Here is a 22,268-nt window from a genome sequence, read left to right as displayed (position 1 = left end):
AAAACCTTGAGACTTTACAACTCCTTTAAGGTAAGGCACCTTCTATTGTCACTCTTCCAAATACTTACCTGAGCCCGATTTCGATCCAGTGCTGTGCCCAAGAGCAGCAGTCATGCTCCCTCTCTCCCTCCTCACTGGACTCAGAGCCAATGGCTTTCTCTGCTGTCAATCAAATCCAGTGATGAGGGGGGCAGTGCCAAGACACACTCTAAATGTCAATTGACACACAGCCAGCTTAGGATCGAGCCCGCACATGTGCCACCAATACGTAGTAGCTTCCTGTGGTGTCACTCAGAGAAAAGGAGGAACCCAGAGTGCCAGTGAAGGACCCCATACTAGGAGGATTGGGGCTGCTCTGTGTAAAACCATTGCACAGAGCAGGTCCGTATGACATGTTTATTATTTTTAAAAGAATTACCTTTACAATCACTTTATGAACGTAAATAACAGGACCAAGCAGCCAATCACCAAACAGCAGCACTGTCACATGGAGTGAGTCTCATGGTCCTCCACACCTGGAGGTAGCGAGTATTTTCTCTCCATTCCCACGAGTTGAAGGGACTGGTAGGTGAGCTAAGGGAAGGAAAGGCCTTGTCCAAGCACAGGCTCACGTTATACCGACACGTTTCAAGGATTGGGCACTCTCCTCATCGGGGCTGATCCACTGGAGTGGTTTATTAGTCCCAGATGGAGGATTAGGTAGGAGATAGTACTATACAGGTCCTGCTGGAAGGATTCTAATAACCTTTTTTATATGAGCAAAGCTGCTTATAATCAAAAGTGCATTGGACAGTCCAATTGCTGTGACTGCCGGTTTTTCTGATTACAAGCAGCTTGGCTCGTATAAATTTTATTACAACGGTTCCAGCATTGCACACCTACTTAATCCTCCATCTGGGACAGATAGCCCATTCCAACTGACCAGCCCCGGTGATGAGGGTTCACGACCCTTGAAATGCATTTGTTTAAGATCTTTTGTCCAATAAAGTTTTTTCCCCTTTATTTTCATTAGATATCAGCATTTTGTATTTTTTCCGCTTAGGTGTCTATTCTTCAAGTATATCTTTAGCCAAAACGCAAAAAGAGAAGAGAGCACAGTGCCCTAGTGCATTAAGGGCTAGATTCAGGTAGGGGGACATAAGTTTGTGCGGGCGTAGCGTATGTTATTTACGCTATGCCGCCACAATTTAGAGAGGCAAGTGCAGTATTCACAAAGCACTTGCTCCGTAAGTTGCGGCGTAGCGTAAATCTGCCGGCGTAAGCGCGCCGAATTCAAATTGTCAAGAGGTGGGCGTGTTTTATGCAAATAAAACATGACCCCACGTAAATGACGTTTCTCACGAACGGCGCATGCGCCGGCTGTGAACGTATCCCAGTGCGCATGCTCCTAATCACGTCGCAAATAGTCAATGCTTTCGACGTGAACGTAATTTACGCAATGCCCTATTCGCGAACGACGTAAAAAATTCTAAATTCGACGTGGGAACGACGTCCATACTTAACATTGGCTATGCCTCATACAGCAGGAGTAACGTTACGCCGGAAAAAGCCTTACGCAAACTACGTGAAAAAATCCGCCGGGCGCACGTACGTTTCTGAATCGGCGTATCCAGCTCATTTGCATATTCTACGCTGAAATTGATGGAAGCGCCACCTAGCGGCCAGCGTAAATATTCACCCTAAGATACGACGGCGTAGGAGACTTACGCCGCTCGTATCTTAGCCTAATTTAAGCGTATCTGGTTTCCAGAATACGCTTAAATTTACGACGGCGTAGATTCAGAGTTACGACGGCGTATCTACTGATACGCCGGCGTAACTGTTCTCTGAATCTAGCCCTAAATCTTTAATTAAAAAAAACAGGAACACATATAATAAAACCATGCTAGCATCCCTTGGTCTGTGTGAGGATAGAGCAGCTCAGTCCGCCTTGTGGATATCCTGACAATCTGTAATAGAAATCCCGAAGACACACGTGCTTCGGAGGCGCGATTCAGAGGCATGTCCTTGACAAAGGGGGCCACGCATCTGAAACGCGTCGTCTTTGCAATCGCTGTTGAAGTATGTCCTGAAGGGTAAAGGTGAATAATGAGGCAAATATAAACATTTAGGCCTCATTCACACGACGGACCGTTCGGGTCCGCCTGTCAGTTTTGACGGCGGACCTGAACGGCCGTTCCATGCATCCCTATGGAGCGTCGGATGTCAGCGGAAACATGTCCGCTGACATCCGACCCTATCCGATCCACTAAAAACAGACGTATGGGGGGCACGTCCCCATCCGTCCATGGCGGATCGGGTAAGATCTGATGATAACGGACATGCTGTCCGTTTTCATCAGATCGCTCCATAGGAGACAGCGGTGCCCGACAAGCCCCTCCCCGCTCAGTGAGCAGAGAGGAGCTTGTCATCCATCAGCTCAGCGGAGATCTGCGGACTGATCTCCCGCTGAGCTGGCATGAGCAGGCGGACTCCGTAGGAACGGAGTCCGCCTCGTGTGAATGTGGCCTTATAGAGAAGCTTGCAACAATACCCTCCTCCCAGATTGACAATACTCCTGTCTGCTGTGCTCCTTCATCGAAAGTGGGGGCGCTCTAATACAGGAGGTGTGTTACTGGCCAGATCACTTGGTGAAACCAGAGGGGAAAAAAACAAAAACAAATGCAGCCCCCACATCTAATGATTGGTAAGCTGCAATATATAAAATGTTTGCTTTTGGGTTTATTACCGAAAAAAAATGTTTTCTTTAACCACTTAACCCCCGGACCATATTGCTGCCCAAAGATCAGAGCACTTTTTGCGATTCAGCACTACGTCGCTTTAACTGACAATTGCGCGGTCGTGCGACGTGGCTCCCAAACAAAATTGCCGTCCTTTTTTCCCCACAAATAGCGCTTTCTTTTGGTGGTATTTGATCACCTCTGCGGTTTTTCTTTTTTGCGCTATAAACAAAAATAGAGCGACAATTTTGAAAAAAAAATATATTTTTTACTATTTTGCTATAATAAATATGCCCCAAAAAAAAAAAAAAAAAAAAAAAAAAACTCCCTCCGTTTAGGCCGATACGTATTCTTCTACATATTTTTCATTCAAAAAATCGCAATAAGCATTTATTGATTGGTTTGCGCAAAAGTTATAGCGTCTACAAAATAGGGGGTATTTTTATGGCATTTTTATTAATATTTTTTTTTACTAGTAATGGCGGCAATCAGCGATTTTTTTTCGGTACTGCGACATTATGGCGGACACTTTGGACACTTTTGACACATTTTTGGAACCATTGGCATTTTTATAGTGATCAGTGCTATAAAAATGCATTGGATTACTATAAAAATGCCACTGGCAGTAAAGGGGTTAACACTAGGGGGCGGGGAAGGGGTTAAGTATGTTCCCTGGGTGTGTTCTAACTGTAGGGGAGTGGCCTCACTAGGGGAAATCACTGATCTTCTGTTCATACATTGTACGCGCACGGGAGTCGGGGGCGAGCGGGGGCGCGCGCGCGCCCCTAGTGGCCTGCGAGAGAGCCGACGTTATACTACGGGCTCTTGTGCAGGGGAGCCGACTTGCCGCCGTAAAACGACGGTGGGCGGTCGGCAAGCAGTTAATACTCACCTTCAATTTGGTGCTCTCCTCCACATAAAGTTGGCTCCTCTATGAGATGTAGCTCCTCTTCTAGGCCTAATGACGCCCATAGTTATTCAACCCACTTCCTGTGGGACCAGGCTGTCATGGACCCGCCCCCTTCTGGGTGTCATAATGGTGGAACGGCATTTGTATGTCATGGTATGAATGCTCTGCAGGGCTGCAGTAAGGACCACAGAAGTCTTCAGAATGTTTACAGAGATGAAACTATTGAGAACAACGTCTTGTCATTGGTGCCTCTCATCAATGATGTGATCTTTGTAAACATTCTGTAGCCTTCTGTGGATGTCGGACATATTGCACCCCTCCTTTATCAAGAACTCAATGGCGGCGCATAGGGTGACCACATTTCCAAACTACCATTCAGAGACACCCTCCCTTCCCAAAAATCAGCTTGTGGTGTAACGAATCACAGCACAGTGATTGGACACAAGAGGCGGGATTTATGATTTCTCCAATCACAAGCAGGGGGCGGGGATTGTTTTCCTCCAGGCATTACCGGCCAGGACAAGTACTGTCAGTGAGTAAAGCGGTGATGTGGCGGCCTTTTTTGGGGGGCATCAGATTGGCCCGGGGGCTGGCTGTGTCAGTTTCATTCCGGGACACTGTATTGTCCTGGAATGAATGTGCCCGGGACAGACCTGCAAAATGTGGGACTGTCCCAGGCAATCCGGGACACGTGGTCACCCTAGCGGTGCATTGCTTCTGCTTGGAATCCATTGTCCACTTGGGCTTCTCGTCCAACATCAGTGCCTGACCTCACGAATGCGCGAGCAATAATTCTAGCCATAGACCCCCTCTGTAACTCAAAACACGCAACCTGTAGATTTTTTTAAACGTCGCCTATAGAGATTTTAAAGGGTAAAAGTTTGTCGGCATTCCACGAGCGGACGCAATTTTGAAGCGTGACATGTTGGGTATCAATTTACTCGGCGTAACATTATCTTTCACAATATAAAAAAAAATTGGGATAACTTTACTGTTGTCTTATTTTTTTATTAAAAAAAATGTGTAACTGCGTGACAGAAAGTATTGCAACGATCGCCATTTTATTCTCTAGGGTGTTAGAATAAAAAATATATATAATGTTTGGGGGTTCTAATTAGAGGGAAGGAGATGGCAGTGAAAATAGTGAAAAATGACACACATTAGAATTGCTGTTCAACTTGTAATGCCAACAGCCACCACCAGATGGCACCAGCTCACAGAAGGAAGAGCTTGGAACTTCACAAGGCCGCAAAGCCACGGCCTCAAATTACCGGCCGTGACGGGCCCGCCGCGATCACGCGAGGTGGGGGCGCACGGAGACACCAGATCCTGTGCCTCCGTGCGCCCCCACCGCGTGATCGCGGTGAGCCCGCGGCAGCCGGTAATTGAGGCCGCGGCTTCGCTCCCTTGTAGGCCACAAAGCCGCAGCCTCAATTACCGGCGGGCGCCAGGTCACAATTTCTTGTCGCAATTGCGACCTGGCGCCCGGATATTGTTGACCCCTGGTGTAAAGGCAGGCAGGAAAGCTGCCCTGTACCAGTATATCTGCTATAGCGCGATCCATAAGTGGTTATTTACTTGCAATGAGAAAGAAGAAGAAGAGGAGTTACTATAGAGGAAAAGGTACTCAAGCAACATGTGAAATTTGAACAACCTACGCGGTTGTAAGTTAATAAAAAAGTTATGCCGACTTTTGCATTACTTTAGTACAGCCCTGGTATCGAAATTTTCTTCTCTTTTAAATTGGTGCATGGAGGGTGGGTGAGGCAGTGGAGTTGGAGATGGGCTTTACATGAGCCCAACTGTGCCCGGTCCTCTTGCTAGCTGGTGAATGAGTTGTGGGTATCCCAGGCTGTACAGATGACAGCGGCAGGCTGCAGTGATGAAGAAGCACGCTGGGCGTCTATTAGGAGTGGGAGTGCGTCTGTGCTCTCCGTACTGCAGCCATCCACTTTGATTGATTTCCATTCATGTCAGACTGACTGCAATGTGGTCATTTTTCTCAGCCATAACCGCTCAGTACTGCAGCAGTCTGCTGTCTACAGGCTGTCTGAATTATGGCTGTCCGTATCTGTGTTACCTTTTACACAAATTACTACACAGCTTCCTTTCTTCATGCAAATTCATCAGTTTTACGGCCTTCTGGGGCTGCTGTCAGGAGGGCAAAAATGATTCACGTATTTTCGGTAAAAGGGAATCTATAATATATTTTATATTTCAATATAATATATTTTAATATTGATATATTTTATTTATATATATATATATATATACCTTAGATTGTAAGCTCCTTGAGGGTAGGGACTGATGTGAATGTATACGTAAAGCTCTGCGTAAATTGACGGCGCTATATAAGTACCTAAATAATAATAATAATATTAATATATACCGTATTTATCGGGGTATTGCGCGCTCCGGCGTATAGCGCGCACCCCTAAAGTGGACCCACATTCCTGTGGAAAAAAAGATTTTTGTACTTACAGTTTTGGTGTCTTGCGCGGCGGCCTCGTCGGGTCCGGCGTCCGTCTGCGGCTTCGGGTGTCCTCTTCGTCGGGTCCGGCGTCCTTCTGCGGCGTCCTCCCCGCTTGATCCCCGCTTTCCCGTGCCGAGTTTGAATACTGCGCCGGCATATACCGAGCGCAGTACACTCGTGTATAGTCTGGCAGGCTCGGCTACTCTCGCGCTCACGTCCTGTACGTGCGGGACGTGAGCGCGAGAGGAGCCGAGCCTGTCCGACTATACAACGAGTGTACTACGCTCGGTATATGCCGGCGCAGTATTCAAACTCGGCGCAGGAAAGCGGGTATCGGCGTATATCGCGCACCCACGATTTTGCCCTGATTTTCAGGGCAAAAAAGTGCGCGGTATACGCCGATAAATACAGTATATACAGTAAAACCTTGGTTTGAGAGCGTTTTGCAAGACAAGCTAATTTTTTTAATACATTTTAATTTGATATACAAGCGATGTCTTGATATACGAGTAGCATCATTTCACAACTTAGTATAAAAGAGAAGAGAGGCGCCTCTAAGGCCTCGTACACACGATAGGATAGCCAGAGGACAACGGTCTGAAGCTGACTGTTGGTCCGTCATGCCTACACACCATAGGTTAAATAACCGATCGAGTCCAACGCAGTGGTTTGGATTACAAGCATGTTTCTGGAACAAATTATGCTTGCAATCCAAGGTTTTACTGTATATATATATATATATATATATATATATATATATATATATTTATATATACACACACTGGGGTAGATTCACAGAGAAGAATTCTTTTTAATGGTGCCTGCTCTAATAAATGCGACTCAGGATGGCGTGATTTTGGAAAAAGTTACTGTACTACGTTGGTGAGATTTACAATGCAACTTGGCCCCATAGATAATGCAAAGTCGAACTTCATAATCGCATTGTAAATCGCATTGCAATAGTGTGAGCCGAGCCCGAGAGGTTCACTGAAACACTCATCAACATCTTATTTTCTCACCACAAGACAAGTTTAAGCCAACATTCGTCGGAAAAAAATCCACGGTTTTGTTGTCGGAATTTTCGATCATCTGTAGGGTAAGGGTAAAGTTGGTTTAAGAGAAGTTTTAGACCCAACAAATTGTTTCTAGCGGCAGGATTCTGTTCAATACTGTGTTCCCCCAAAAATAAGACCTAGCGTTATTTTCCAGGAGTGCTGCAATATAAGCCCTTCCCCCGAAAATAAGCCCTAGTTTAAAATGCTTGTAAAATCCTAGAATCCACTTGGTTACAGTAGGATATAATGTACAATGTGTGTGTCTCTGTAATATAATTGCGGGGAAGAGAGCTCCGGCGGGTCGCAGAAGCGCAGAGCGGCGCTATAACGAAGGTATTTGGCACATTTATATTACAGAAACACACACATTGTACATTTATATAATACTGTAATAGAGTGGATTATAGGGTTTTACATACATTTTAACTCAGTTCACACTGGGTATTCCTGACAGGCAGGGAGGGGGGGGGGGGGAGAGAAGACAGAACATTACATGGTAAGACCTACCCCGAAAATAAGCCCTACTGTGTCTTTTGTTGCCAAAATGAATATAAGACCCGGGCTTATTTTCGGGGAAACCCAGTAATAAAGTAATGGTTTGTGGCCAGTTACAATCAGGTCACTTTTTTTGATGCAACTAAAACCTAAACTTACGTGTTTCCATCCCTTTTTGTTTTCCAGCACCCATAGCTGCAGGAACGGGTCCGAATTTCCCCATTTCAGATCTGGACAGCTCTTCATATTACAGCATGAGCCCCGGAGCAATGAGAAGGTCACTACCCAGTACCTCCTCCACCAGGTGAGTTCATGGATGGTGGTGTGCATACACAATTGTAAAAATGCCACGTGTGATTTATTTTTATTTTTAATAAGACATTCTAAATTTAGAATACCTTATACTGTATTAGTTTTGTGAGTTATTCTTGCACATAACCCATAAGACTAGCCTCAAGTATTAAATGGTAGTCGGATTTGCAGATTCTGAGACTTTTTCGGCACAATTCTTTCTAACTTAAAGGTCATTGCTGCGTCTTAGAGATGTTCCATTCAAAAGTTATTACGTTGTATAATAAAGTCATCTTTTTGTCAGCGCTTGCCATGAGTATAAATAACTCAGTCCATAGTCAAAGCGTGACAGAGATCCAACATTAAAGTGATTGTAAAGGCAGAAGGTTTCTTATCCTAATGCATTCTATGTGTGCAGCAGCCCCTCTAAGGCCCCGTACACACCATAGAATCCATCCGCAGATAAATCCCAGCAAATGGGTTTCAGCGGATAGATCCTATGGTGTGTACACGCCAGCGGATCTTTTTCCGCGGATATATCTCCCCTGGGATGGATTCCAGCAGATCGAATATTTGCTGACATGCACAACATATCCATCTGCTGGAGTCCATCCCAACAGATGGATCCGCTGGTCTGTATAGACTCACCGGATCCATCCGTCCGAAGGGATCCCCCGCATGCGTGGTAATGATTCGACGCATGCGTGGAATACCTTATATGACAGCGGCGTGCACGTCGCCGCGTCATAATCGCGGCGACGGCGCGACACGTCATCGCCAGAGGATTTCGGCGCGGATTTCAATGCGATGTGTGTACACTCCATTGCATGAAAATCCGCAGAAATCCCCAAGAGGATTTATCCGCGGAAACGGTCCGCTGGACCGTATTCGCGGATAAATTCTATCGTGTGTATGGGGCCTTAGACTTACCTGTGCCCCATCTCTATCCAGTGATTTTGTTGGAGGCTCTCGGCTGCACGGGGCTCCACTCCTCATTGGCTGAGACAGCAGGGCGGCGCCATTGTCTCCTGCTGCTTTTAATCAAAGTCAGTCAGCCAATGAGAAGAGAATGGGCACAGGGGCAGGGCCAGGACGCAGCTCTGTGTCTAAATAGTGCCCCCATAGCAAGCTGCTTGCTGTGGGGGCAGCACTTCCATTGGAAGTCCCCTTTTTCTTCACCTTCTACTCTCTGAACTACTCCCGGCACCTCCCTCTGAATTCACAGGAGCTGGATCTACAGAGGAGGCATCGGGTATCAATGCAATCAGCAGTCAATACTGTTGGTGCACATTGAAAACAACAGTGTATACATCTGCCACACTGTTGATTTGCGGCAGAACCCCTGGGGACCACCAACGTTTTCTCATGGACCATCAGTGGTCCATAGGGTGACCACGTGTCCCGGATTGCTCGGGACAGTACCACATTTTGCAGGTCTGTCCCGGGCACATTCATTCCAGGACAATACAGTGTCCTGGAATGAAACTGACACAGCCACCCCCCCAGGCCAATCTGATGCCCCCAAAAAAGGCCGCCACATCACCGCTTTACTCACTGACAGTACTTGTCCTGGCCGGGAATGCCTGGAGAAGCACAATCCTGCCCCCTGCTTGTGATTGGAGAAATCATAAATCCCGCCTCTTGTGTCCAATCACTGTTCTGTGATTCGTTACAGTACAAGTTGATATTTGGGAAGGGAGGGTGTCCCTGAATGGTAGTTTGCAAATGTGGTCACCCTAGTGGTTGATTGGTTGCTCTCTGCACCTCGTTACTTTCTGCACTGTAACATTGACCTCACACGTTAGGTTTGTCCAATAATTTTCCTCCTCTTTCTCTTTACAAGTTCCACGAAGCGCCTCAAGTCTGTAGAAGACGAAATGGATAGCCCTGGAGAAGAGCCATTTTACACAAACCAGGGAAGATCACCAGGAAGCGGCAGCCAGTCGAGCGGATGGCACGATGTGGAGCCAGGTAATCCGCTAACTTTTGATTGCATTTCATGAGGGCATTGGCAGCTTTCAGCTCCGAAGCCTTCAGCGCCCATAGAGTGTTGTAGAGTGTTGTGTGTATCCTTCGTTGTCTGGTGTGGAGTCAAGGCTTTGTACATTTTTCCAGTGTTCTCTTTACTTAGCAGAGCATATCATTCATTGTACGGTCGATTACTTTTGTGTTTAGATGCCATTTGGGTCATTTATACTAGAGTGCACCATGAACGTCATGTTAGCAGTTAAGGTGTCACATGACCACTTTATTAGCTCTTCCCTTATTTGTCAACCTACTCATGCTAAAAAAAATGGTGGAATAATGGTTGCCATGCGGCCTATTGAAGCTCAGTGGGCTTAAGATATAAACAAATAAGTTATGTTTGAAAACTTACTATCTACAGCAGCCAAATTCTGGCCACCAATTTTGTAGTACAGGTTAGCCATTATGCCTGTAGGCACTTTATAAGTGCTTATAGATGTAAGCCAGACTTTCCCTGGCCCAACTTGTTTTTTTAAGCCACTGGTGTGCCCATTCAGTGCCTCCTTTTCATCTGCCATAGGATTTAAGATGGCCGCAGCCAACAAGCATGTTTATAGAAAGATATTATGGCAGTCATATTGTACCTCCATGTCTGGCTTCCATCCAGTGTCTGTAGGTATCTCAAGGCTGGTTGAGGACAGACATGTGTCTGGCTGAGACCAATGGGCATTGAGACATCTGCTCACGAACCCGCTAAAACCATCCTAAATGTTTTCTAGCAGTTCAGTTGATAACCAGAATCAGTACACATGCCCAACAATATATTCCTGGGGTGGTTAGATTTAACCGATACATAAAATATGTATCAAGTCACTGCTGAGGATTCTTGAAGCTCTCAAGAATGTCTTAGCCTCTACATCCAGTGTTTATTTATGGGATTGTACAAAGACGTAAAGATTTAGGTGCAGCTACCTAACAACCAACCAATCAGAATTCATCCTCTACTGCAGTCTTTCTCAATGTTTTTACCCCAGAGGAACCCCCAAAAATAATTTTCAGGTCTTTAGAAACCTCAGGGATCAGTGGAGAAAAGACCTCTTACATTGGTAGTCAATAGGAAAAATTCAACCCTTATGCTGCGTACACACGATCGGACATTCCGACAACAAAACCGTGGTTTTTTTTTTCCGACGGATGTTGGCTCAAACTTGTGTTGCATACACACGGTCACAACAAATTCCGACCGTCAAGAACGCGTTGACGTACAACACTACGAATGAAGTTCAATGATTCCGATCATGCATCAAATTGATTCAGAGCATGCGTGTTTTTTTGCACGTCAGAATTGGATACAGACGATCGGAATTTTCGAGCAGAACTTTTCTTGTCGGAAAATTTGAGAACCAGCTCTTAACTTTTTGTTGGCAGAAATTCCGACAGAAAAAGTCCAATGGAGCCTACTTCACACGGTCGGAATTTCCGACCAAAAGCTCACATCTGACTTTTCTTGTCGGAATTTCTGATCGTGTGTATGGGACATTACGGTGGAGGTCAGAATGTCACCCTTATGTCTCGTACACACAGGCGGACTTTCCAAGAAAAAAGGCCGTGTGTAGCCTCCATCTGACTTTTTTTGTCGGAAGTCCCACGGACCTTAGATAGAGAACCTGTTCTCTTTCTTTCCGTCGGACTTCCGTGCCGCCTTGTCCCCCGTGCTCCATGCAACCTTGTCCCCCGTGCTCCGTGCTGCCTTGTCCCCCTGTGCCGCCTTGTCCCCCGTGCTCCGTGCTGCCTTGTCCCCCGTGCTCCGTGCCGCCTTGTCCCCCGTGCTCCGTGCCGCCTTGTCCCCCGTGCTCCGTGCCGCCTAGTCCCCCGTGCTCCGTGCTGACTTCTCCCCCCCTCCATGCTGCTCTCCCACCTCAATCTGTCAGGATGAAGAGCGGAGGTAGGAGCCACTAAATCCAGCTCCTACCTTTTCAGAATGGACAGAGTCAGTGATCACATTCACATAACTGATCACATTCACATAACTGAGCATCGTAACCTGTGTTTATGAATGGAGGAGCTTCATTCATTTTAGCTGAGGTTGCAGAGAAAGGGACTGAGGAATCTGTCCTTATTCCCTTTCTCTGTCTTAAAGGGGAGATGTCAGAAGTCTGTTTAGACCCCTGATATCTCTCCAAGGACCCCCAACAGGGCTGATTAAAAAAAAATTGCAATAAATATTTAAAAAAATAAATAAAAATAACATAAAATGTAAAAAAAAAAAAAAAAAAACACACTGACAATCCACCCCCCCCCCCCCAAAAAAATAAAAAAAATCACTGTAAAAAATAAAATAAAAATTGTAAAAAAATAAAAAATGCTGCCACTGTCACATGACATTAAAAAAAAGTATCGGTATTCGGTATCGGCAAGTACTTGAAAAAAGTATCGGTACTTGTACTCGGTCTCAAAATAGTGGTATCGGGATAACCACTATTAACCTAGTAACTAGTAACCCTAGTAAATTTATATATAGTGTCATCTTGCTTGTTTTAATAAATAGCATTGACCCTGAAACTATCCAACAATTAAAATTTCTATAGGCCACATCCCAAGGAACCTCTAGCAACCTCTGGAGGAACCTTGGGGTTCTTTGGAACCCTGGTTGAGAATGGCTGCTGTACTGTTCTGATTGCAATCAAGTAAAATCTGATTGGTATGGGTCATTGCGCCTTAATCATCATAATTGTTTTCAGTGCCCTATTGGATTAAAATATACCAACATATTTGTAGTATTATATCATATTAATAATACATTTTTTTTTTTCAACATTCTTATGGTGTGTAAGGTTGTATATAGCGAGAAATGCTCCTCTTTTTTTCCTCGATTTTGTTTGGCCCCCCCTCCCCACCTTTACATTTAGATTATACTTGTTTCTTGTAAAACTAAACAGTACTCTAGAGACTTAATGTGTGGTTTAAGCCTTACCATTATTTTATGCGTTTCCAACGCATTTCACTACAATCTCCGGAAGAAGTGCATAAGAGGATAAGAAAAATAGCAGGTAAGATGGAGCAACTTTTGCGCACGGTCCGAGCGTCAGACGGATGCAAGAAAAAGCTGCTTGTTATACTGTTTTTGTTTTGGCTGTTTTTTGGGAGTAAGCTCTTGATCATTATACCCATGAATATTGATTGCCTTGGCTTTTTTTTATTTAATTTAATTTTGTTTTAACCGGAAAGACTTTGTATTGTTCTCGCACGTGCAAACTGTTCTGTAATTTATATATTTGATATGCATACAAAAGAATGTTTAAAAGGATTCAAATTTAGTAATTTTTTTGTAAAGTGAACCTGTTTTCGGATAGTAAGACTATTCTGATTGTCCTGCCCCATTATAAAATAAGAAATGGAAATGGTTTTTCTTTGGAAAATTGGGCTCCTGCCTGCCTCCAAAAGCCTGGTTATATGACCACTGCTGATTGGCTGACTCAGAGGCCCTTCAGCTGAGATTGTATGTCTAATGCCATGACATTGGCCATGTATCATAATAATAATCCACCAGCTTGATTGTTGGAATAGCTAATCTGAGTATAGGTTCACTTTATAGGCCACACTTATTCAAATGTTATTCAATTTATTATGTCAATGTTCTCTCTCCTGTATGTTGAAGCCTCATTTTTTTTGTTATATATTAATACCACTATATAAACCGTAGGTCTTTCGTATTCTGGGATGCTGTAGGAAGTGAGAACCTACAGGGGCTATAAACATAGCATAATGTAAAATATTTTATAGTTTGAAAGTAGAAGAGATAGATACAAGGGGCCAGATTCTCAAAGGACTTACGACGGCGTATCTCCACGTACGCCGTCGTAAGTCCGAATGCGAGCCGTCGTATCTATGCGCCTAATTCTTAGAATCAGTTACGCATAGGTTTGGCCAAGATACGAGCGGCGTAAGTCTCCTACGCCGTCGTATCTTGGGTGCATATTTACGCTGGCCGCAAGGGTCGCTTCCGTAGATTTACGCGTTAAATATGTAAATTAGGTAGATACGCCGATTCACGAACGTACTTGCGCCCGCTACGCCGTTTACGTTAGGCTTACGTCCGGCGTAAAGTTACCCCTGCTATATGAGACGCAGCCAATGCAAAGTATGGACGTCGGCAAGCGTATCTTTTTACGTCGTTTACGTAAGTCGTACGTGAATGGGGCTGTGCGTAGGTTATGTTCACGTCACAGGCATTGGGCCTGGCGTATCTTAGGGCGTAAATTCGACGTGATACTGAGCATGCGCGCGCATGCGCCGTTCGTTAGGCGCGTAATTTACGTGGGGTCACAGCTCATTTGAATGCAACACGCCCACCTCTTCCAAATTTGAATTACTCTGGCTTACGCCGGCCCATTTACGCTACGCCGCCGCAACTTACGGAGCAAGTGCTTTGTGAATACTGCACTTGCCTGTCTAAGTTGCGGAGGCGTAGCGTAAATAGGATACGCTATGCCCGCATAAAGATACGCTCTCCTACGTGAATCTGGGCCATGGTGTAAGGCCTTGTACACACAACCGAGAATCTCGTCAGGAAAAAACTGTTGTTTTCCCTGACGAGATTCTTCGCAAGAATCTCTTGCCGCCCGAGTGTACTGACTTTCATTTCAAAAGAACCGCGGTTCTCTTGAAAGGAAAGAATGCAGTGACGTCATCACGTACGGTGAGCATGCGCTCGTCACATTCGATGCCATCTTACCCTACCTATGCCGTGGAAGCTACCGTCAAAGCGTCAAAGTCTTTTCGAGCACGCGTGGGTTTCCACGGCGACAGGTAAGTATACACACTCTCTGGTTTCTCGTCTGGAAACAGGCAAACGAGAATCTCGACGAGAAAAAAAGAGAGCAGGTTCTCTTTTTTTCTCGTCGAGATTCTTGCCTGATTTCCAGACGAGAAACCTGAATGCCTCGTACACACGAAGGGGAATCTCGGCAAGAAGCAGTTTTCTTGCTGTTTTTTGCCGAGAAACCGAGGCCTTAGGCCCCTTTCACACTACTGTGACTTTAAAGTCGCGCGATTTTGCCGCGATTCGCGGCCACGATTTTGACGCAATTTCAGGGAATGCCTGTGTAAGTGGCATCAAAATCGGAACAAAGTAGTGCAGGGACTACTTTGAAGTCGGAACGATTTGAAGTCTTACTAATATGAATGGTTGTCATTGGAAATCATGGGAAACTATTTGTCATGCTACTTTGCAGTTCCAAATTGTTTGACAAGTCGTAAAAGTGTGAAAGGGGCCTTAGGTAGAGCTGTCTGCAGTTCTTGTGTTGTACAGAGGGGAGTATTGATTGGAGGAGTCAGAGAAAATTAGGTGAGAGAAAGAGAAGTGTTGTAAGTAAAGTGCCTTTAAAGGTTTGGATGGACGGTGAATGCCAGATGGCATGTAGAATGGAGTCCCAATCATGAAGAGCAGCATGGCATGAGAGAGAACGGATGACCCAGAAGGGATATTGGAGGCAGAAGGGTGGATTTCAAACATCTAGACCAGCTTTTCTCAACCTTTTTACACTAGAGCAGTGATCTTCAAACTACGGCCCCTGGGCCAGATGCGGCCCTTTGCTTTTATCCGGCCTTTGGGGGGTCTTTTTCTCCCACTTATACATGGAACTGTTCCTCCCATTGACACCAACGACGAGGCACCATTCCTTCCATGGACACCAACAGCCGGGCACTGTTCCTCTCACTGACACCAATGATAGGGTACTGAAAACAACAATGGGGTATATTTTTTCCCACAGATGTAAACAACTGAGCATGATCCCTCCCACTAATATCAAAATGGGACACTATTCCTCTTCCTACACAGGTCCTACTGACCACTAAGCCTAAAACATTGTCTACTCCCAATAAAACGGGTATTTTCTACTCCTGCTGCCTACAGTCTGGCCCTTATAAAGTCTGAAGGACTTGTTTAGAAAGTTTGAAAACCCCTGCCCTAGAGTAAGGTGACCAGATGTTTTAAATGAAATTCGGGGACATATTTTTTTTTTTAACTAGTAATGGCGGCAATCAGTGAATCTCTGCCCGTCGCTACCCGCCTCACAGCCTGTCAAGTCTTACTCTCCGGGCGCCGGCTACTACTGTGCGGGGAGCAGAGGAAGATCGTCACTCCACCAGGGAAGGCAAGGAGATAAGCAGGCAGGCGGCTGGCCGGGACTTAAGTCAACTGAAGAAATAGTCCCTCTGCTCCGACCAGCACATGATCATCAGGAAGGGGCACATATAATGGAAAAAAATACCCCCTCCCCCCTAAGCTAGTAGGAGCGGCGGAGTGGAGGTGTGTAATTCAGAATTTTTTTTTTTTTTTAATTCTGCATTGACTGGGATGGATTCAGTAAGCAATTGCGTCTGCGTAACCATAGTTACGCAGCGCAATTGCTTAGTTGCGCCGGCGTAACGACTTTTCTGTATTCAGAAAGCTCGTTACGCCGACTGCAGCCTAAGATATGACTGGCATAAGGCTCTTATGCCGTCGTATCGCAGGCTGCATTCTTACGATGGGCGCTAGGTGGCGTTCCCGTAGTGGTCAGCGTAGAGTATGCAAATTACATACTCACGCTGATTCACAACCCTACGCGCGCCCTGCGTACGCATTTTACGTCGTTTGCGTTCGTCGGGTTCCGCGTAAGGCTGCTCCTGCTATTAGCAGGCGCAGCCAATGCTAAGTATACCCGTCGTTCCCGCGTCGCGATGTTTGAAAATTACGTCGTTTGCGTAAATGAATTGTGAATGGCGATGGACGCCATTTACGTTCACGTTAAAGCAAATGACGTCCTTGCGACGTCATTTGCCACAATGCACGTTGGGAAAGTTTCCCGACGGAGCATGCGCACTACGTTCGGCGCGGGAACGTGCCTAATTTAAATGATCCACGCCCCCTACGGGATCATTTAAATTACGCGCGCTTACGCCGGCCATTTTTACGGAACGCTTTCGCAAATTACGGAGCTACTGCTTTCTGAATCAAGCGTAGCGCAAGTAATTTACGGAGGCGTAGCGTAAAAACATAACGCTGCGCCTCCGTAAGAGTGCGCAGCAGTACCTGAATCTACCCCACTGTCTTTGAAATTGCCCCAGCCCCTGTTCAAATCCAAAACCAGGGACAGACTTGGTCCTTAATCCAGAGACTGTCCCCTGAAACTGGGGATGTCTGGTCACCCTACCCTAGAGGAACCCTTGAAGTCATTTTTATGTCTCAGGGAAACCCTGTTAAAACTAGTTCACATCACAGTAGACAAAAAACATTCAAGACCCTTTAACAATGCAGCGCACCACAACACACATTATATGTGTTATGGTGTGTTGGGCACTGCTGTACTTTGCATTACATAGAGCATACTCAATAATGCACGTATTTTAGTGCATTTTAGTGCACATTGCCAGAAAGCACAAATGTGAATAGGCTATAAGTAGCTGGGCGTTTTGCTAAGGCAACACCAGAGATTTCTGCTGTGATATCTGCGGCCCGAGCAGCCTCACTTGTGTCCGCCAGTTTTGACAGCCCATGATGGAGCGTTCCTCTCCGTATAAATAAATACCTGTATCTGCTTCCTCCTGTAGGCTTCTCAAATTGACTGTATAATGTATTATCTCATACAGTCCAGATGTTCAGTGAGTCACAGACCCCGAAAGCGGGAGGGCGGTTTGCACGGTCACTGAAAAGAAAACACTTCCCCGCAGTCCGAGACGTCACCGTTCTCTCCCCATAGCCTGGGCCGTGATGGCAAAAAGTTAATGGGATGCCTCAATCTAAACCAGGGGTGTCAAACTCAATTTCATGGTGGCCCGCATCAGCATTATGATTGCCCTCAAAAGGGCCGGTTGTATCTGTAAGATTAGATGTCCAGCGCATCCCCTCTCCTTTACATTAGATGTCAAGAGCCCCCCGCCATCAGAAGTTGAGTCCCCCACTCTCCTTTACATCCCATGCACTCCCCTTTCCTTATGCTAATGCTGGGAAGAAGCTGGATGCATTGTTTGAAAGCAGAAAGTGAGGGTCTGGAATAGGACCAGAGGAGGGCTGGAGCTCTCCTGCATTTGAGAGGTGCGAGGGCCACATGAAATGGCCTGGAGGGCCGGATTCGGCCCGTGGGCCTTGTGGTTGACACCTGTGATCTAAACCATCACATTTAGCTAAACGAATCTTCCCCTAGCCAACTGACACTCGGGCTCTATCCCGTTTTTTTTTTAAATCACCCCAGAAATTAGGGAAAAACAAGAGGGGGTAACTTGAAAGCAGGTAGAGGATCCTAAATTCTTTAATTTTCCCAAAAAGGATCCTTTAAAGCGGGAGTTCACCCATTTGTAAAAAAAAAAAATTTCTCCCCTTAGCTTTCTGCTCGTTCGGTCTAGGGGAATCGGCTATTTGTATTAAAATATGATCCGTACTTACCCGTTTTCGAGCTGCATCTTCTTCCGTCGCTTTCGGGTATGGGTCTTCAGGAGCGGGCGTTCCTTCTTGATTGACAGCCTTCCGAGAGGCTTCCGACGGTCGCATCCATCGCGTCACTCGTAGCCGAAAGAAGCCGAACGTCGGTGCGGCTCTATACTGCGCCTGCGCACCGACGTTCGGCTTCTTTCGGAAAATCGTGACGCGATGGATGCGACCGTCGGAAGCCTCTAGGAAGACTGTCAATCAAGAAGGAACGCCCGCTCCCGAAGACCCATACCCGGAAGCGACGGAGAGGATGCATCTCGTAAACGGGTAAGTACTGCACATATTTTAAAATAAATAGCCGATTCCCCTAGTAAAAACGAGCAGGAATCTAAGGGGGAAAAGTGCCCTCTAAGGGTGAACCCCCGCTTTAAGCAGGTTCAGTAACAGGCACACCTCCCAACTATTTGAGATGGGAATGAGAATCAGGTTTTAAAATGACAATGATTGAGATCTGCAGTGACTTTGAAGGTGGTTAACAGGGGCCACAATGGGGTCAGACTAGAATCTACAGCTTTAACTACGATATGAACACCAGGTTAATATACGGATCAAAAATAGACGCAGAATTGTAAAACATAGCTAGTCTTTTCTTTTTTTGCCCTCGAAGGCCGCAGCGAATTCAGCTGTGTAATTCTATCTGAGCATGACCTCAGCGAGCACACAGGCTGCACCTGGGCAAATAAATAAGCGAGGCTCCGGATTTAAGATGGCTGGGCGTCAGCGAGCAAGGGGAGCGCAGGAAGGAAAGAGGTTTGAGATTACCTGCAGAACTTTACCTTTCTGTATGCCCCGAACACCCCGCATGCCACATGCTTGGCAGACACACGTAGCCGGTGACAGCTTACAGGCCCGCAGGAGAGAAAACAAAGGCCGCATTTTGTACAAAAGGAAAGCAGATGGAAGGTGTTTCTGCAAAAGCTATTTGTTTCACGGAGACTGAAATACAAATAAAAAAAGCTCCTCGGCCTTTCTGGTCGACATGTTCTAAAGTGTATAGAATCTTAAAGCTGAACTCCAGGCAAACAGCTAAATACACAGATAAAATACATACACGTGTGTGTGTGTGTGTGTGTGTACAGTATATATATATATATATTTTTTTTTTATTGAAAGATATATATATATATATATATATATATATATATATATATTTATTTATTGCTAGAAATATCTATATAGATATATATATATATTTTTTTTTTAATTATTTATTGAAAGATAAAAAGATGTTCTAAAGTGAATAGAATCTTAAAGCTGAACTCCAGGCAAACAGCTAAATACACAGATAAAATACATACACGTGTATGTACAGTATATATATATATATATATATATATATATATATATATATATATATATATATATATATATATTTATTTATTGAAAGATATATATATATATATATATATAATTATTTATTGCTATATATATATATATATATATATATATATATATATATATATATATATATATATATATATATATATTGCTAGAAATATCTATATAGATATATATATATATTTTTTTTTATTATTATTTATTGAAAGATATAGATATATATATATATATATATATTTAATTATTTATTGAAAGATATATCTATGTAGGTATATATATATATATATGTATATATATATATATATATATATATATTTAATTATTTATTGCTAGATATATCTATATAGATAGATAGATAGATAGATAGATAGATAGATAGATAGATAGATAGATAGATAGATAGATAGATAGATAGATAGATAGATAGATAGATAGATGTATGTATGTATGTATGTATGCAGTGAGTAGCACTTTCGCCTAGCAGCAAAAGGTTCGCTGGTTCGAATCCCAACCACGACACCATCTGCCTGGAGTTTGCATGTTCTCCCTGTGTCTGCGTGGGTTTCCTCCGGGTACTCCGGTTTCCTCCCACACTCCAAAGACATGCTGGTAGGTAAATTGGATCGTCCAAATTGGCCCAGTATATATGTATATATGTGTGTATGACTGTGTGTCCCTAGCGTGTCATCCTACGGGGGAAAAAATGACCGCACCAGCCAAGTAGATACTGGCTGGAAAAAGCGCCCAGAGGCGATTCAGTTCGCATGCGTTGCGCTATACAAGTCATTCATTCATATATATATTGAATTATTTATTGAAAGATATATATATATATATATATATATATATATATGTATATTTAATTATTTATTGCTAGAGATATCTATATATATCTATATCTATATATATATATATACAGATTTAATTATTTATTGAAAGATATAGATATATTTAATTATTTATTGAAAGATATATCTATGTAGATATATATATATATAATTATTTATTGAAAGATTTATTGAAAGATATATCTATATATATATTTATATATATTTAATTATTTATTGCTAGATATATCTATATAGATATATATATATATATTTAATTATTTATTGATAGATATATCTATAACCTATATCTATATAACAAACTCGCTCATTCATGTCTGTATGGACCTTGCTTTGTGCACTGGTCCAAACCATTTGGTGGAGGGGGGATTATGGTGTGGGGTTGTTTTTCAGGGGTTGGCCCCTTAGTTCCAGTGAAGGGAACTCTTAAAGCGGAGTTCCAGCCAAAAATTGAACTTCTGCTTTTCGGAACCATCCCCCCCTCCGGTGTCACATTTGGCACCTTTCAGTGGGGAGAGGGGGAGCAGATACCTGTCTAATCCAGGTATTTTGCTCCCACTTCCGGGCATAGATAGCCGAGCCAGCCGCAGGTATCTACGCCACTTCCTGCGCCTTCTCCCTCCCCTCGCTGCCTTCTGGGAGACACACAGATCCCAAAAGACAGCAAGGACCAGTGTTATAGCGCAGCGCGAGTCGCGCATGTCCAGTAGGGAACCAGGAAGTGAAGCCACAAGGCTTCACTTCCTGATTCTCTTACCGAAGATGGCGGCAGCAGCACCCGAGCGATAGATCGGCTTCGGGTGCCTACATCGCGGGCGCCCTGGACAGGTAAGTGTCCTTATTTTAAAAGTCAGCAGCTACAGTATTTGTAGCTGCTGACTTTTAAAAAAAAAAAAAATTAGCGGACCTCCGCTTCAAGGTGTCAGCATACCAAGACATTTTAGACAATTCCCAACTTTATGGGAACAGTTTGGGGACGGCCCCTTCCTGTCCCAACATGACTGCGCACCAGTGCACAAAGCAAGGTCCATAAAGACATGGATGAGCGAGTTTGTGGTGGAGAAACTTGACTGGTCTGCACAGAGTCCTGACCTCAACCCAATAGAACACCTTCTCATCCAATATCAGTGCCTGACCTCACAAATGCGCTTCTGGAAGAATTGTCAAACATTGGGAGGAATAATGCCCCATCATTGCTATCAGTGGAAGGAATAGTGCCCTATCATTGGTATCAGTGGAAGGAATAGTGCCCTATCACTGGTGTCAGTGGGAGGAATAGTTCTCCATCATTGGTATTACTGGAAGAAATATTGCCCCTTTTTTTATGTCGGTAGCAGGAATTAAGCCCCATCATTGGTATCAGTGGAAGGAATAGTGCTCTATCATTGCTATTAGTGGAAGAAATAGTGGCCCATCACTGGTGTCAGTGGGAGGAATAGTGCCCCATCACTGGTATGAGTGGAAGGAATAGTGCCCCTTTTTTATGTCAGTAGCAGAAATTAGGCCCCATCGTTGGTATCAGTGGAAGTAATAGTGCTCTATCATTGGTATCAATGGGAAAAAAAAGTCCCCTATTGTTGATGTCAGTAGAAAGAATTAGGACCCATTGTTGGTCAGTGGGTGGAAAAGTGCCCCAATGGCCACATAAAGGCATGCAAAGGGCCACATCCGGCTCCCAGGCTTCAGTTTGGAGACCACTG

The 22,268-nt window shown here is 44.5% G+C and overlaps 1 protein-coding gene across 7 annotated transcripts in view; it reads left to right on the top strand.

The window, feature by feature from the left end:
• NFIA (nuclear factor I A) overlaps positions 1-22,268 on the top strand; it is a 455,247-nt gene that overhangs the window by 318,098 nt on the left and 114,881 nt on the right. For all 7 annotated transcript variants that reach the window (XM_040360816.1, XM_040360813.1, XM_040360812.1 and 4 more), the window contains exons 5-6: positions 7,840-7,957; positions 9,788-9,915. In XM_040360816.1, the coding sequence (XP_040216750.1) occupies positions 7,840-7,957; positions 9,788-9,915 (246 nt within the window). The remainder of the gene's footprint in view (positions 1-7,839; positions 7,958-9,787; positions 9,916-22,268) is intronic.

The sequence above is a fragment of the Rana temporaria genome, chromosome 7 (assembly GCF_905171775.1).
Source record: "Rana temporaria chromosome 7, aRanTem1.1, whole genome shotgun sequence".
Taxonomy (NCBI): Eukaryota; Metazoa; Chordata; class Amphibia; order Anura; family Ranidae; genus Rana; species Rana temporaria.
This window is presented reverse-complemented; position numbering and strand designations above follow the sequence as displayed.